The sequence below is a fragment of the Eleginops maclovinus genome, chromosome 13 (assembly GCF_036324505.1).
Source record: "Eleginops maclovinus isolate JMC-PN-2008 ecotype Puerto Natales chromosome 13, JC_Emac_rtc_rv5, whole genome shotgun sequence".
Lineage (NCBI taxonomy): Eukaryota > Metazoa > Chordata > Actinopteri > Perciformes > Eleginopidae > Eleginops > Eleginops maclovinus.
The window spans coordinates 8,944,062-8,957,847 of NC_086361.1; the positions used below are offsets into that span (position 1 = coordinate 8,944,062).

The 13,786-nt window shown below is 40.5% G+C and overlaps 1 protein-coding gene across 4 annotated transcripts; it reads right to left on the minus strand.

Annotated features, from left to right (window-relative positions):
* Positions 1-8,281: 8,281 nt before the first annotated feature.
* On the minus strand, positions 8,282-11,445 carry LOC134874443 (uncharacterized protein DDB_G0290685). Of its 4 annotated transcripts, XM_063898448.1 has the most exons (3): positions 11,192-11,211; positions 10,893-10,958; positions 8,282-9,732 (listed from the first exon to the last, which is right to left on the minus strand). In XM_063898448.1, the coding sequence occupies exons 1-3, from the start codon at positions 11,194-11,196 to the stop codon at positions 8,610-8,612; spliced, it is 1,194 nt and encodes a 397-aa protein (XP_063754518.1). In that variant the 5' UTR covers positions 11,197-11,211; the 3' UTR covers positions 8,282-8,609. The 4 variants fall into 4 exon arrangements, with proteins under 4 accessions (XP_063754518.1, XP_063754520.1, XP_063754519.1 ...); XM_063898450.1 differs by lacking the exons at positions 10,893-10,958; positions 11,192-11,211 and adding an exon at positions 11,311-11,445; XM_063898449.1 differs by lacking the exon at positions 10,893-10,958 and having other exon boundaries at positions 11,192-11,317.
* Between the last annotated feature and the right edge of the window lie 2,341 nt (positions 11,446-13,786).

Consider the following 13,786-nt stretch of genomic DNA (forward strand, 5'->3'; position numbering starts at 1 on the left):
AGCAATATCACTCGCACATTGACGCTTACAGTATATGGTTGCTTAAATATACACAGGGTATACGTCTATGTACTTTACAAAGGCAGTGAATTGACTCAGTCATTTGTCTAAAGTCAATCAACACCAGCCAAAAGACGCTTACATTATTTATATAAGAACAAAAGCTACAAATATCTGACAAAATCTAACAAAAGCTAACAATAGCTAAAGTTAGCTAGCAAAAGATTACAACAGCTCACATTCGCTAAGAAAAGATAACAATCAACTGGTCATACTGGACTAGGTAGGGCTGTTGCAGCAAAACCACTAAATCATTAATTAGAGCATATTCAAGTATCAACCATAATGTACCTATATACATTTGATTTTGCTAACTTATAACTTAACCTATAAAGCAATATACCGTACCTCTTGTGAGTTTGGACACCCCTGAATTAGACTTTTGTGAACAGTAAAATATGTTATTTTTATGGTCTTATTTAAAGATCACAAGTTTTCATTATTTCTCACTTGTTTTATTGAAGTTGTTTTGGTCACAGTGACTAACTGTCTTAATTCTTCTAAGAGTCTATATGTATGTTGGCTCATGAACAAGGCAGTAGATTCTATCAGGAACACTAAGGTCACCATGGTCGGCACCTCTTTCAGAAAACCAAAAAAAAGAGAACATCTATTTGTATATTCCCCTTTTGTATAATTTAGTTATCTCTTTGTGTAAACTGTATTTCCAAACTAAAATGTATTAACTGTCAGGAATAGGGGTGCTTAAAGTACTCAAATGTAGAAATTGATCAAATATGGAGTTTTGAAATAACACAACCGACTTAATAGAATACTATATTTTGAATAGTGGACTGTAATCATCAATAGTATACATTAATATCTATACATTGTTTTATGAGCAGATATTAACACCATGGTAAATATGTGGATATCTGTGGAATCAATCTGATCTTTTGTATGTTGTCTTTTCTATGCATACAAAACATACAAACGCTTCAGCTCTCTATTTCAACATTAATTAAGAGATAAATTCAGTGGCAGTACTTTAGCCTAAAGCATCAGATGGTAACTTAACTCACACATTTCATCCCATTCTGTCACCTCCAAAAACACCCTAAAGACTGTTCAATAAAAGAGTACAAGGACACTCTTTCCTTTATTTAATCATGTGGGATAAACAGACGGCTGTTTGTTATTCATTCTCATTATTCATAATGGTGGCAACATTAATCCCCTTTTTGAGAGAAGATGGTGTGAAAAAGCCGCGTTGTGTTGCACTTTTGCCAAACCCCAGTGGAATAAAAGGGACTGCAGAGTTTTGAGGGGGATTATGCTGCGGACCCACACATAGCCTTAGGCCACAGTTTGGAAAAGGGACACAGTTTGGACGGCAGAGATTAGACACCAAGGTTTGGTGCAAAGAGGCCATTTCCAGGCAAAGACAGCCTGCGTGGGTCAATACAGGGGAAGACAATCTTCTCTGATGAATTAATTCTGGTAATAATACACAGATTTTACTTTGAATGCATGAAAATTAAGATAAGAGGGGATGCTTCCATAAGAGACCTACATGACAAAAGCTTATACAATTTGCATTCTTGGTTATTTGATTAATTTTTTGGCAAAGTTGCAGGATATATTCATGAGCTGCATTATTAAACAGCTTCAGCTTCATATACAGAACACCATATGTTGATCTTTGCGCTTCAAAAAACTGAAATCCAATAACCTGTATGAAAGAAGCCTCTGGGGACCGAAGAGAGACGGAGTTAAAGAGTGCGTTAACCCTGCCTCCTGAGTTACTTGGCACTCACTTAGTCCAATAAAACTCGCTCAAAAAATGTGGGGTGTGTATTATTCTGGCTGCTTATCAGTTTAATCCACGATTTCACGGCGCTGAGGCGGGGACGACCCGCGCCGCTTGCTGCTTTTGTGGACAGGGTGTCACCGTTTAGCCCTCTCTGCGGCTTGAAAGTGGGGGAAACCGTGCTCAATCTCTGAGGGGGAGGGGGTGAGACAAAAAGAAAAAGAGCAAGTTAAATGGAAGTGACAATCTGCAAACATTCCTGCCGGCAGCTGCGTTAGCATTCTCCATAGTCAACCACCCTCTGCATGGTCATCGGGGCCCCCGCGACCCCCCGTGCCTGGCACACGCACCTGCCGCTCCCAGCCGCTCTTTCACCGACAGCCAGATAATCTATGGGCGGGTCCGGGCCGGGGCTCCTCTCAATGTGCTCTTGAGAAAACCCCTTATGCGTGAAAAAGCCCCCTTTCTCTTTCTTTTGTCCAACACAGTTTTATGGGACAACATTGGGCATTATGAGGTTTGGGGGATTTTTCACGGGACTCTATAGAAGGGTATAATCCTTTCAGGCACGGGACGAATAAAAAAGTTTTAACCTGCTGTTTTCATATTTATTAGCTGGTTATAGCAGACGAGGCAGCTGAACCATTAACACACACCCCTCCTCACACACACACACGAGCTTCAACTTCTGGAATCAAACTCTGATGCTGTTTCCTGAGAGGGGCCCCTTTAATGGACCTGATTGCTTTAACTGAATTAGTGAAGAGAGTCAAGTGTGTGACTGACACCGGGGTCACGGAGGCCTGAAACGCCGTGTGCTTCTCTGTTTCTGTCAACAGGTTGGTACAACACATTATTAGGTGTTTTAGTTAATAAAGTTTCACATTTCAAAAGAGGATTTGACCTGCTCTGTCAATTAAAGTTTTTGACGCATTGTAGTTGCATGTTTTTGTCCATGGTTTTCAATTTAGGCTCAAATTAAGCCAATTTAGAGCATGATGGTGGACAAACACAATTTGATTTTCTAAAACTTCTGTTGATGAGGCTGGTAATTATTTTTAATTTAATAACTTATATCTTCAGGCCCGAGCAAAAATAATACAACAATTATAATCAATAATTGAATACAATGAGACATTTTATCAAACAGGGACATCTGACTTCTGTATAACTCATATGGGAACTTTTTTCTTTCTCTTAGAGTTACAACTAATACTTTTTAGTTTTTTTCTCTAAACTCAGGGTGGGTGTCTTTTGAAATGATAAATATATATTTTTTTTTGTTTAGTCCAAACACTGTATTTTACTACACTAAGTATTATTTTAAAACACACCATACTGCAAAAAAAATGTACCAAACATCAACATCCATCAAGCACAACATTTTTTTTGACTTATTGTTAAGGATAATTTCATATAACTTGTCATGTCTGCGTGTTTTACATTAAAAATTAAACAATAAGAGCACATTAACTTTTAGCAAATAATAAAAAAACATGAACATGTTAAAAACATGAAACACTTACGCATTTCAAACAAAGAAAAGCTTTACATGTAATTAAAGTTACTGTTCTTTTTGTTGTTTATTTAAAAAAATAAAGGGCTCACATTTGTATCTCTATCTATCCATCTATCTATCTATCTATCTATCTATCTATCTATCTATCTATCTATCTATCTATCTATCTATCTATCTATCTATCTATCTATCTATCTATCTATCTATCTGTCTGTCTATCTATCTATCTATCTATCTATCTATCTATCTATCTATCTATCTATCTATCTATCTATCTATCTATCTATCTATCTATCTATCTATCTATCTATCTATCTATCTATCTATCTATCTATCTATCTATCTATCTATCTGTCTGTGTATATGTATATGTATATGTGTCTATATATCCCCCTCTATGTGTTGTGTTTCTCCTCTGACGACAGGTCTTTCTATCCAGTTCATCATACACAGGCCCCGGGCCGCAGCCTCCCCCCTTCCACCCCTCCACCCTCCCTTCATCCCTCCCAACTCCTCTACCTCCCTCTATCCTCCCCACCCCACCACCCCCTTTCTGTCAAAGCTGATTGTTTCCACGCCAGCAGAGTGCTGCGGGCAAACACACTGTCACACTACATCAGGCAGAGGCAAGAAGGGGAGAGAGAGAGCATGATAGGGTATATATGTATATCTGTGTTCAAAAAGCTCCACAACAGCTAAAGCCCCAGCTTTCAGCAGGGAGTCCCAAACTTTTCCATGTCAAGGGCATCCAAATACAAGACAGCCGATAGACCTCCGATCAGCTCCTGAGGAATCTTAATGTGAAGCGGGACCAAAAGATAAAACGGTTTAAGATTAAAGGTTTGCAAATCCATTAAATATCCCTATCTGCTTTCATTACAGGGCAGAATGAGGTCAACTTAGGCAAAGGACATTAAGTTTTGCTTATTTTTAAACAGTGTTTGCTGACAATAATCAAGAAATAGAAGTATAATGATGTGTAGACACAGTTTTCTATGTTTACCCAGTACCCATGAGTTAATTTAAGCCGGTCATAGAGTTTGTTTTATATAACTAATGGATTAAGCTCAAGTTTGACGTTATTGAAGTTTGAAAATATATGTGAAGTTGTACAAAAGAATGTGAAAATTACATTTAAAAATATTAAGAATACACAAATAATTAACTATTTGTTATTATTGTTTTCCCCCAGTTAACCCAGAACACAGAATTTTATTTCTAATTCTCAATCCCAATTTCTTTCTAATAAGTTGTCTGAATTTCAGAGTAGTGTAAACAATATCTTGAATATTTCTCATAAATATGAGAGAGCTTCAAGAAAGTTCTGAAACAATAGGATAAATAAATGTTGTGTCATGTTGTCTGAAGACTGGAAAGAAGAAGATTTACCAACCGTAAAGACACTTACGATGTATAGCACATTTGACAACAAATTATCGCTCAAGAAATCCCATTTAGTATACTGTTTGAAAAAATAATTCTAGGCTGCCAAAACTCATCTAACATAACTCTTAAAATTACTATAATTATAGAACAACCATCCTCATACATTGTATAAGACTTTCTAAACAATGACATTCGCTTGAGATCCCTTGAAGCAAAACCATTGCAACCCTAAATTATTGCATATTAGGCCTACAGGTTGCAACCAGTTCAACAATCAGATTATCTTTTCCCTTTGTTTCATCTGAAAATGTATTCACAAAATATTAAGTGAACATTTAGAGGAACACCTTAAAAGAAAACAAAACTATGTGCAATAGAAAGGTGTTATTTTCTGCTTTGCTGTCCTGTTGATCATCCAATGACCCCTCCTGTGTCCTGATCCTAGGTCAGGACCCACTGCATTATATCATCCAACATGTAGCGAAAAACAATCCATTGCCTCCCAGTGGGAACTCTCCCATAGTTCCCAGGTGGTCCCCTTGTGAGTGCACCACTGCTGGATGATCCTGCCCCCACCCCCCTCCCCAGGTGCACTCAGATGCCCCCTGCAGTCTGAACACAGAAACATCAGCGGGATAGGGGTCTGGTATGAAGGTCTGTGATGGAGTGTCTCCCCCTACTGGACACTCATGTGTATCCTCTGAGTCAGAGATAAAGTGTGAAACAGATTCTAATGGATGTTTGAAATGTGAAATAACAATCTGAGGTAAATGCAGGCAAATGAAATTCAGTCCTTAAATACTCCACTTGTTTATTAACCCTATACTGCCTGGATTTCTTTAAATCATAATTGAAAAATGCAGTCCTTTGTAACCTGGTTTATATTTGAAAGAAAACCTGGATCATGTAAGCTTTGCCACTCTTTTGTCTTTTGTTTGTTTTCTTGGGGTTTAAGGAAGTCATGGAGTATTTTTTTTTTTTTTTTACTAGTGTAGTATTTGTTTTGTATGCAATGAACTGAAAGGAATTATAAATCAGGAATACATTAAGTGTTTTCATGGTGTGGTTCTGGTCGTTTTTTGTGTGTGTGTGTTTGTAAGGAGGGGCTTTTAGTGTGAGTATTATTGCAACTAACTAATGTTCTTACGATGAGATGTATAATGGCAGACTTATAATAATTCAGCCTGTGTAGAGAAAAGGTACTTGTTTTATAAAGAAAATATCTTGTGTTTTAAGATTGTCACATGATTTGTGTATTAATACTTGAGAATACATTTAGATACAATGTTGGCCTAGGCTAGCAGTTTTCCGGCAGGGAAAAACATTTCAAAATCTTCATCAGAGATTGAAATGCAGGCATATCATGATCACACTGTTTTGAAGAAAAGTGAATTTAAAAATATATTTAAAAAATACAGATCCCCCTCCTGCCCCCGCATGTCGCCATGGGGGAGCCACTAGGCCACGCGGTGTGCACATCGCTCTGCTCTCCAGGAAGTTCTGCATTAAAAAAAATATCCACCTGTCAATTGTTTTATGTATTGTTTCCCTTCCTTTTTATTACTGCCTGAATTAAAAGGTGTGCAGGGTAGGAACACACTGCAGGAGTCCCTGCCGTCTCGAGGAAAGTGTTCCGGGTGAATAAAGTACAAATCTCACAAATGTTCTGTTCTAAATTTCACATGGATATAACTTTCTTAGAGTTGTCTTTTTGCAAATGTCAGTATGACAAGGCATTTATAAACTATAACTAATGACTTTATTGCTGATTCATCAGCTAAAAAGGTCTCCATGAATCCATCAGTACAAATGTTGGTTTATCTTTTAGCATGGTGTTTATCCTCCTCAGATGTGGTCACTTCTTTTGTCTATTCATCTCTTTAGTTCATCAGGGAGATCTGCTCAAGGGACCACATGACCTCTGACCTTTAAAAAAAAGGGTTTAAAAGGGCATCTGGATAACATTTATGTAACTTTTGACATTTGCAATTTGTTGTGTGATGAAGTGATGAACAACAAGTTACCCAGACTCATGACTTGTAAAGTCATGAGTCTGGGTATAAGAAATGGCAAAACATGTGAAACTTAGTATTAATTACCTAATTGACATTAAAAGCTGAATATTTATGACTAGAAAGATTTTATTCAGCTTTTATTGGAGATAAAAAGCTGTCATAATTCATGGCTATCTCTTCTTGTAAATTATGTACTAACCAATAATGGACTCTTTATAAGGAGTGCCTTATTAAAAATTGCCATCTACATTTTTATTTTTTCTATTTCCCTGGAAGAAATATGTTTGAACTACCAAGAGATATAACAAGTCATTGTTCTAAAAATACTTAATTTTCCTGGTGAGTTAAAGCAACTTTTAGGCTCATTTATCTCCGTGTTTCATGCGCTTTGTTTGGATACATTTATTACCTATCCTAACCCTGAAATCACGTCTCGGTGGTTTAGATAATCAGCATCAAAGGCGTGTTTGTTCCTCCTTAATGTCCTTTTTTCAGAGATGTCTGTTCGCACGTTACTTACAAGTCACCATTCCGGTGTAAACATGTTATCCTCGCGCTTTGATGCGTCCCAAACCTCCAAGCTTCAGCCAGCGAACAAGGGATCAATATGTAAATCAACTCAGACTTTCTCTGCGATGCCTGCGTCCAGGGGAGGCGATAAGCGTCGAAAAAATAAACTGGAGTTAGTTAGGAGGCATAGCCGGGGATTATCCCAAACTTGCCCCGGGGTTCTGGCTCTCCTGCGCGCAACCGGACCGGCATCTGTTCACCGCGGTCGGATAGGACCTGCAGGGCCCCGGGGCGCAGACTGACAGGCTCCCCGGGGGGGCCCCCACCACCACGACTCGCTCAGGATGGAGATTATAGGGTGGCAACGGGGCTGGTATCTCTGTGAACACACACACACACACACACACACACACACACACACACACACACACACACACACACACACACACACACACACACACACACACACACACACACACACATAGAAGAAGGTGAGATGATGTTGGCGTGCCCGCGGCAGGAGCTATGCCCATGGAGATTGACGCCTGAGCCTCTCACGGCTATCACACACCCCGCAGAACACACACTCCCCAGCCCCGTGTGATGAGCTGATACAAACCAACTTTGTTCGGCTGACAAAGAGGCAATTGTTGGCTGAAAGGTCATTCGCCCTAAGGCTCCACAACAGCAAGTACAGTTTTAGGAGATTAAAAAAAAAACCTTTTTTTAGTCCTATCTGCACTGAGGGGGCTTTGATAAACCTGCTCTTGGAGATCAACATGATGATGTGGAATGAAATGAAGACTTTGTGCTCCTATTGTCAGACACTCTTTGGACTTCCCCGTAAGATGTATCTATTATGACTCACTGCAATAAGTCGTTTTCATTAGATCAGCTTAAATACAATCAGACGACGCAGACAAATCAGATAGAAGATACTTTTATTTATTCTTTAAATGTACTTAATATTTCTCTATATACAGCATTATCTCAGGGTATAAATCATCTTTTACAATCTATTTTATATATATATGTAGGGGGGTTTTTTTTCTACTCACAGGTCAAGACAAACAAAGACATTGCACAGACACAGATTATTTCTGATATATTATTCCCACAACAAAGTGTTCATCATTTCGATGCTTTGACCAGGACACATTTTGGTTTGGCGTCAATACATTTAGGGTTAGGGTTTATTGATGCTCTCGGTGGGACACCAGTAAAGAAATTCAATTTTTTTTTGAGTCATTACAATCAGAAACAAGAGACTGGAACTTAAAATCATCAGACTGAACAATGGGAGATTGTCTTTTTTTTCTGGATAGAAGCATACAGACTACTTCCTGTTTCCTCCCATCCTTCTCTCTCTTCACGATTGGCTGACGGCAGCAGCGGGAGCAGCGTTAGCCACGGCGGCAGCAGCGCCCATACGCAGCAGCTCCTTCCTCTGCGTGAGGATGACGTCAAAGCTGCTCTGCAGGCGGTTCTGCTGCTCCTGGATGCGGCTCTGCAGGGTGCGGACCCAGCGGATCAGCGCGAGGCGGCGGTACATGGTCAGCTGCACCTGGTGCTTCTCCATCTCTTGGGCCTTGAAGCGCTCGCGGTCTCGCAGCGTCCACACCGCATCCATCAGCTCAGGGATCTCCCCGTCTGAGTCTGAGGAGCAATCTTTGTCTTCTTTCTCTTCTGCTCCTTCTTCCAGAAGATTTCCCAGGTTGCATCCTGTCAGAGACTTGCGTCCGAAGCTTCTGCGTTGCCCAACCGAGTCTCCATTTCCATTTCTGTTTGCGTCACTTTCATTGTGGTTGGACCTTGGTTCCCCAACGCCAATGCGGTCCCAGCCTCCCATGAGCATCCCTTCGCCTCCACTGTCCATGTTGAGGGAGGACATGCTGCCACCAGAACGGTGGCTGAACTCAGACTCAGAGTCACTGTCACCCCATTCGTCACCGTCTTCCAAACCTGGCTCGTCTTCATCTTCTTCCTTTCCTCTGAAACCTGAGCTGCTTTTCCTCCTCTGCTGCTCCCTTTTCTCTCTTTGCTTCTCCTCATGCCGGTATATCAGCTCCCTCCTTTCCTCTTCCTGTATCCTACCTTCTTCTGCTCCGTCAGGGGGCACTCGACCATAACCATCATCCCCACACTCGATTTCAGGCAGGGGCTCCAGTGGGCTCCAGCAGGGCATGCGGGAGCGTGGGGACAATACGCCTGAGTTGTTGTGGTACCCAGAAGAAGAAGAGGAGTTTGGAGGGTCACGACCCAGCGGGCCCAAGTTGCGGGGACGGACCTGGTTTCGGTTCTCGTCTCCGCCTCCATGACCCATGGAGCCCTCATTATCTTTGCCCGGCAGGAAGTTGAAGTTGCCATCTTTGTCACACTTCCTGTTTCGCAGCGAGGAAGAGGAGCCATTGTTGGAGCCTCCTTGCCCGGCGTAGGCAGAGTTCAGATGCTGGTCCTGATGGTGCAGCATCACTGACCTCGACTGAGCCTCACTGAAACAACAAGGGACAGACAATAAAACAATTTAAGAACCCCAACCTCAGATACACACTCTTACAATTAAGTTCTTGCTTATGTTTAAAGAATAAACATGTTTGGTTTGTGTCGTTATATTTTTTTCCCTTGAAAACATATAACAGTTAACTATCAATTTGGTACTAGCATCCAAAAATGTGAAATACCCAGAAAGCAAATTATATCTTGCAATCAGAAGCACAAAAGATCTCTTCTGTGTTGGTGTGTTGAAGATGACATAAAACAGCAACCTCTTTAATGCAACAAGCCAGCACTTTCTTCCCCACAACAGCTCTGTTTGTTTCAATTCCTGACAGCACATCTCATCTAATGCTGTTCCATAACACATTTTCTAATCTTGGTTAATGGTACGTCCCTCAAGTTTAAAAGTAGTCAAAACAAGCTTTCAACTTGATTTTTAGCAAACGATAAAGTAACTCAAGTGTTCTGCCAATTGATTTTGAGCACAAGCATGAGTCAGAACCAGCAGCTGCTAGAAGATACATAAAAAAGCCACCAGCAGCCTAAAAAGCGATGGTACATTTTGGAAAATGTTCAGTATGTTCAGTATCCGCCTAAAGCACAACAAAATGCTAGAACAATGTAATTGACATGGATGAGGAGCAACTATAAAACAAATGAATACGAAAAATGTAATCTTGTTGCCACCCCACCCTAAACGCACACACAGACAAACACACACAAAACTCCTTGTTTATAACGTCTAGAACTACAGGCTGGTCTGCACGCTCCACTTCCATTACCATCAAATATTTACATGTCTCCTCAGAATGGAAATTTCTCTAATCCTGACTTCAGGCTGCTGTCAGTCAATCCCTCTCCTCTCCTCTCCTCTCCTCTCCTCTCCTCTCCTCTCCTCTCAAGCGCGTTCACGTGTTGCTGAAGGACAGCGACGGTGGCTTTGGGAGCGCGCATAGCAGGCATAGACAGATGCTTGATGATCACGAGGAGAAACATATGATTCTCGAGACATTTTTCTTTTTAGAGCTGAATTTGATATGTGAAACAATCAACAGGGTGCAATAGAAAAAAACACAGTCTGATTTAAATTAGTATATAGCGTTTAACACATGTAAAAACATCAGCACGCGATAAAAATAAAAATAAAAATATATACCGAAATAATCCTGCTGCAGGGTGGATGTTTCTTATCAGTACAGAAAGATGCTTGTTTTTGCTCGGACTACGGCAGAAAACACAGAAAAGGTGACCAATGGCGTTGAACGGCTGCATGTTTCCGGATTAGTGTTGAATATAATGTCAAAAAAAACAACCGACAGTGTTACATCTTAATCCATCTAGAGCGAACCGGGATGGCTAAAAAATGACTCGATATTTACTGTTAGTGATGAAATAGGATAAAAAGGCAGGAAAAAAGGAATATTTCATGTGCGTTGGGCGTTATGTAACGCTCACCCCATATCAGTGCTGTGTCCTCTGTCGGCAAAAACAACCTCAGAAGCTTCCTCTCATCTGCTGCGTGCAAATGACCGACAGAGAGCCGTGTTAATATTCTTGTTTATTAGTAATCTTACCTTTTTTCCTAGTCTGTTCCGTGGAGAAGCTGGACGCTGCTCCCTCCCAATTTTTTCTCCTCCTCCTCCGATCCCTCCTATTGTGATGTTTATTTTCCTCTTCCTCTCTCCTCCTCCTCCTCCTCCTCCTCCTCCTCCTCCTCCTCCCATCCTCTCACTGCTACTGTGGTTCTGAGGGAAATAATACCAGCACTTCCTAAACTGGGCTGGGTCTGCAGGAAGAGGGAAACCGTGGAGAATGAATGGGAACAATGGGCTGTCATGATACTCTGAGTCATTAACTGGAATAACGGTATGACTGTGCAGCAACAGGCCGAGGTGGGAGAAGTATCTGTGTACTTTAATCAAAGTATAAAAACCAGATTGTAGAATACTCTGTTACAAGTAAAAGTCCTGTGATCAAAATGTTATTCAAATAAAAGTACAAAAGTACCAAAACTAAAAGTAGTCATTCTGTAGATTGGTCCATTTCAGAATAATATATTATATGTTTTGATCATAATTATTGATGCATTAATGTGTTTATCAAAGCTGGAAAAGGTGCAGCTAGTTTTAATGACGTTGTATACTGCAGGGTAGATTGTGAATTTCCTTCAGGTGGAACTAAAGTCTGATTTAAGTTTTGATTATATTGCACACCATTAATCCAAATCTGCAAATTAACTAAAGGTACAAAATAAATGTTGTGGAGTAGAAGTACAAAGTAGCATAAAATGGAATCAAAGTACAAGTATCTCAAAACTGTGTTTAAGTACAGTACTTGTGTAAATCTAATTAGTTACTTCCCAGCCCAATTCTGCTCTATACATCCAGTTGTGGGCAGTAACTAAGTACATTTACTATTAAGTACTGTACTTAATCTCAATTTTGAGGTACTTTACTTGAGTATTTCTAGTTGTTACTTTTACTCCACTGCATCTTAGAGGCAAATATAAAGTTAATTTACACCACTACATGTATATGACAGCTCAAGTTACTTTGGATATTTAGACTAATAATACAAAATATCTTCACATTTCTTTTGTTTTAATTCATTAAAAAAATATATGTTTTACAATGAAAAAGCCAAGTGCCATAATATAAAAATAAACCAAAGACAATGCAAAGGAAACAGAAAGAGCTTTCCGGATTCATGCATGAATGTGTAAAATGTTGAAATGGGGTTGTGCAAAAGTTCACAGTTTGAATTCTAAAGTAGAACAATATGTGCAAGTCATGAGGTGTATCAGCAATAATACAGGGGGATTCCCTCACTGAAATCAATGACAATAAATCAAGTTTTAGACTTGTAAGGACAAATATTGTTTATAGAAAAAAAAAAACATCATCTGTTTCTAACCTGATATTTCTTTCTCCTCCTCCTTCTTACTGAACTCAAGAAGCAAGGTTGTCAAACCTTTCCTCTAATGGTGGTCGGAAAGCATTCTGGGAAATGGAGGAAATAAACAGTAAATGCGGGGTCGAAAAATCACACATTTTCTGGCAGGCATTGAACATATCAAGCTGATTGTTGAAGGAATGTCATCATAACACATACAAGTAAAGAGGTGTTTGAGGCATCAAACTCTTACCCACAATGCAATACTTGCAGGCAACGTCACATCTCCAGTTTGTGCAAATTGAGAACTGCAGAATTTGTTGCTGTATGATATTTCTCAAAACTGGTGACGGACTGCATTTGTGATCATCAATCTCAGATCTAAGCGCATGGCAGTTGAAAAATGGTGTGTGTGTGTGTGTGTGTGTGTGTGTGTGTGTGTGTGTGTGTGTGTGTGTGTGTGTGCAAGTGTGTTTTCTAGAGGTGTGTGTGCGGTATAGAGAGGCTACATCAGACAGACTTAACAAGTGTTCCCTGTCTCTCTCCAGCCTATTCTCATCCCCCTGACATGTCGTCGCTGGCGGCAGAAGAAAAAAAAACTTGCGTCCTCATCCTCTTTCAACACACACACACACACACACACACACACACACACACACACACACACACACACACACACACACACACACACACACACACACAAACACACACACACACACACACACACACACACACACACACACACACACACACACACACACACACACACACACACTTCTATCCCTATCTAGCCCCTCACCCCCCCTTTCTCCTTCAACAACATCCCCATTCAAGTGCATCAGCTCCAGGCATCCTTCCTCCCACCCCCTCCCCTCTTCCTCCCCCTCCCCATCGTTCACCAGTAGCCTAAGCACATAAAAAATACATCAAACATAGCAGCCCGCCCAAGGCCTCGTCACACGCAAAATCATCTCTCCCTCCATCTCTCTCTCAAAAAGAAAACCCAAGTTACAAAAGACAACCACAGAGGACACTGATAGGAGAGATAGGCTGAACCGGTGGACTGAGGGTCGTCTGTGAGGCCTCCTGGGGGTGGGGGGGGCAGATTATTGTAATGTTGTAACACTAACCTCCCCCCTTTCACACACACACACACAC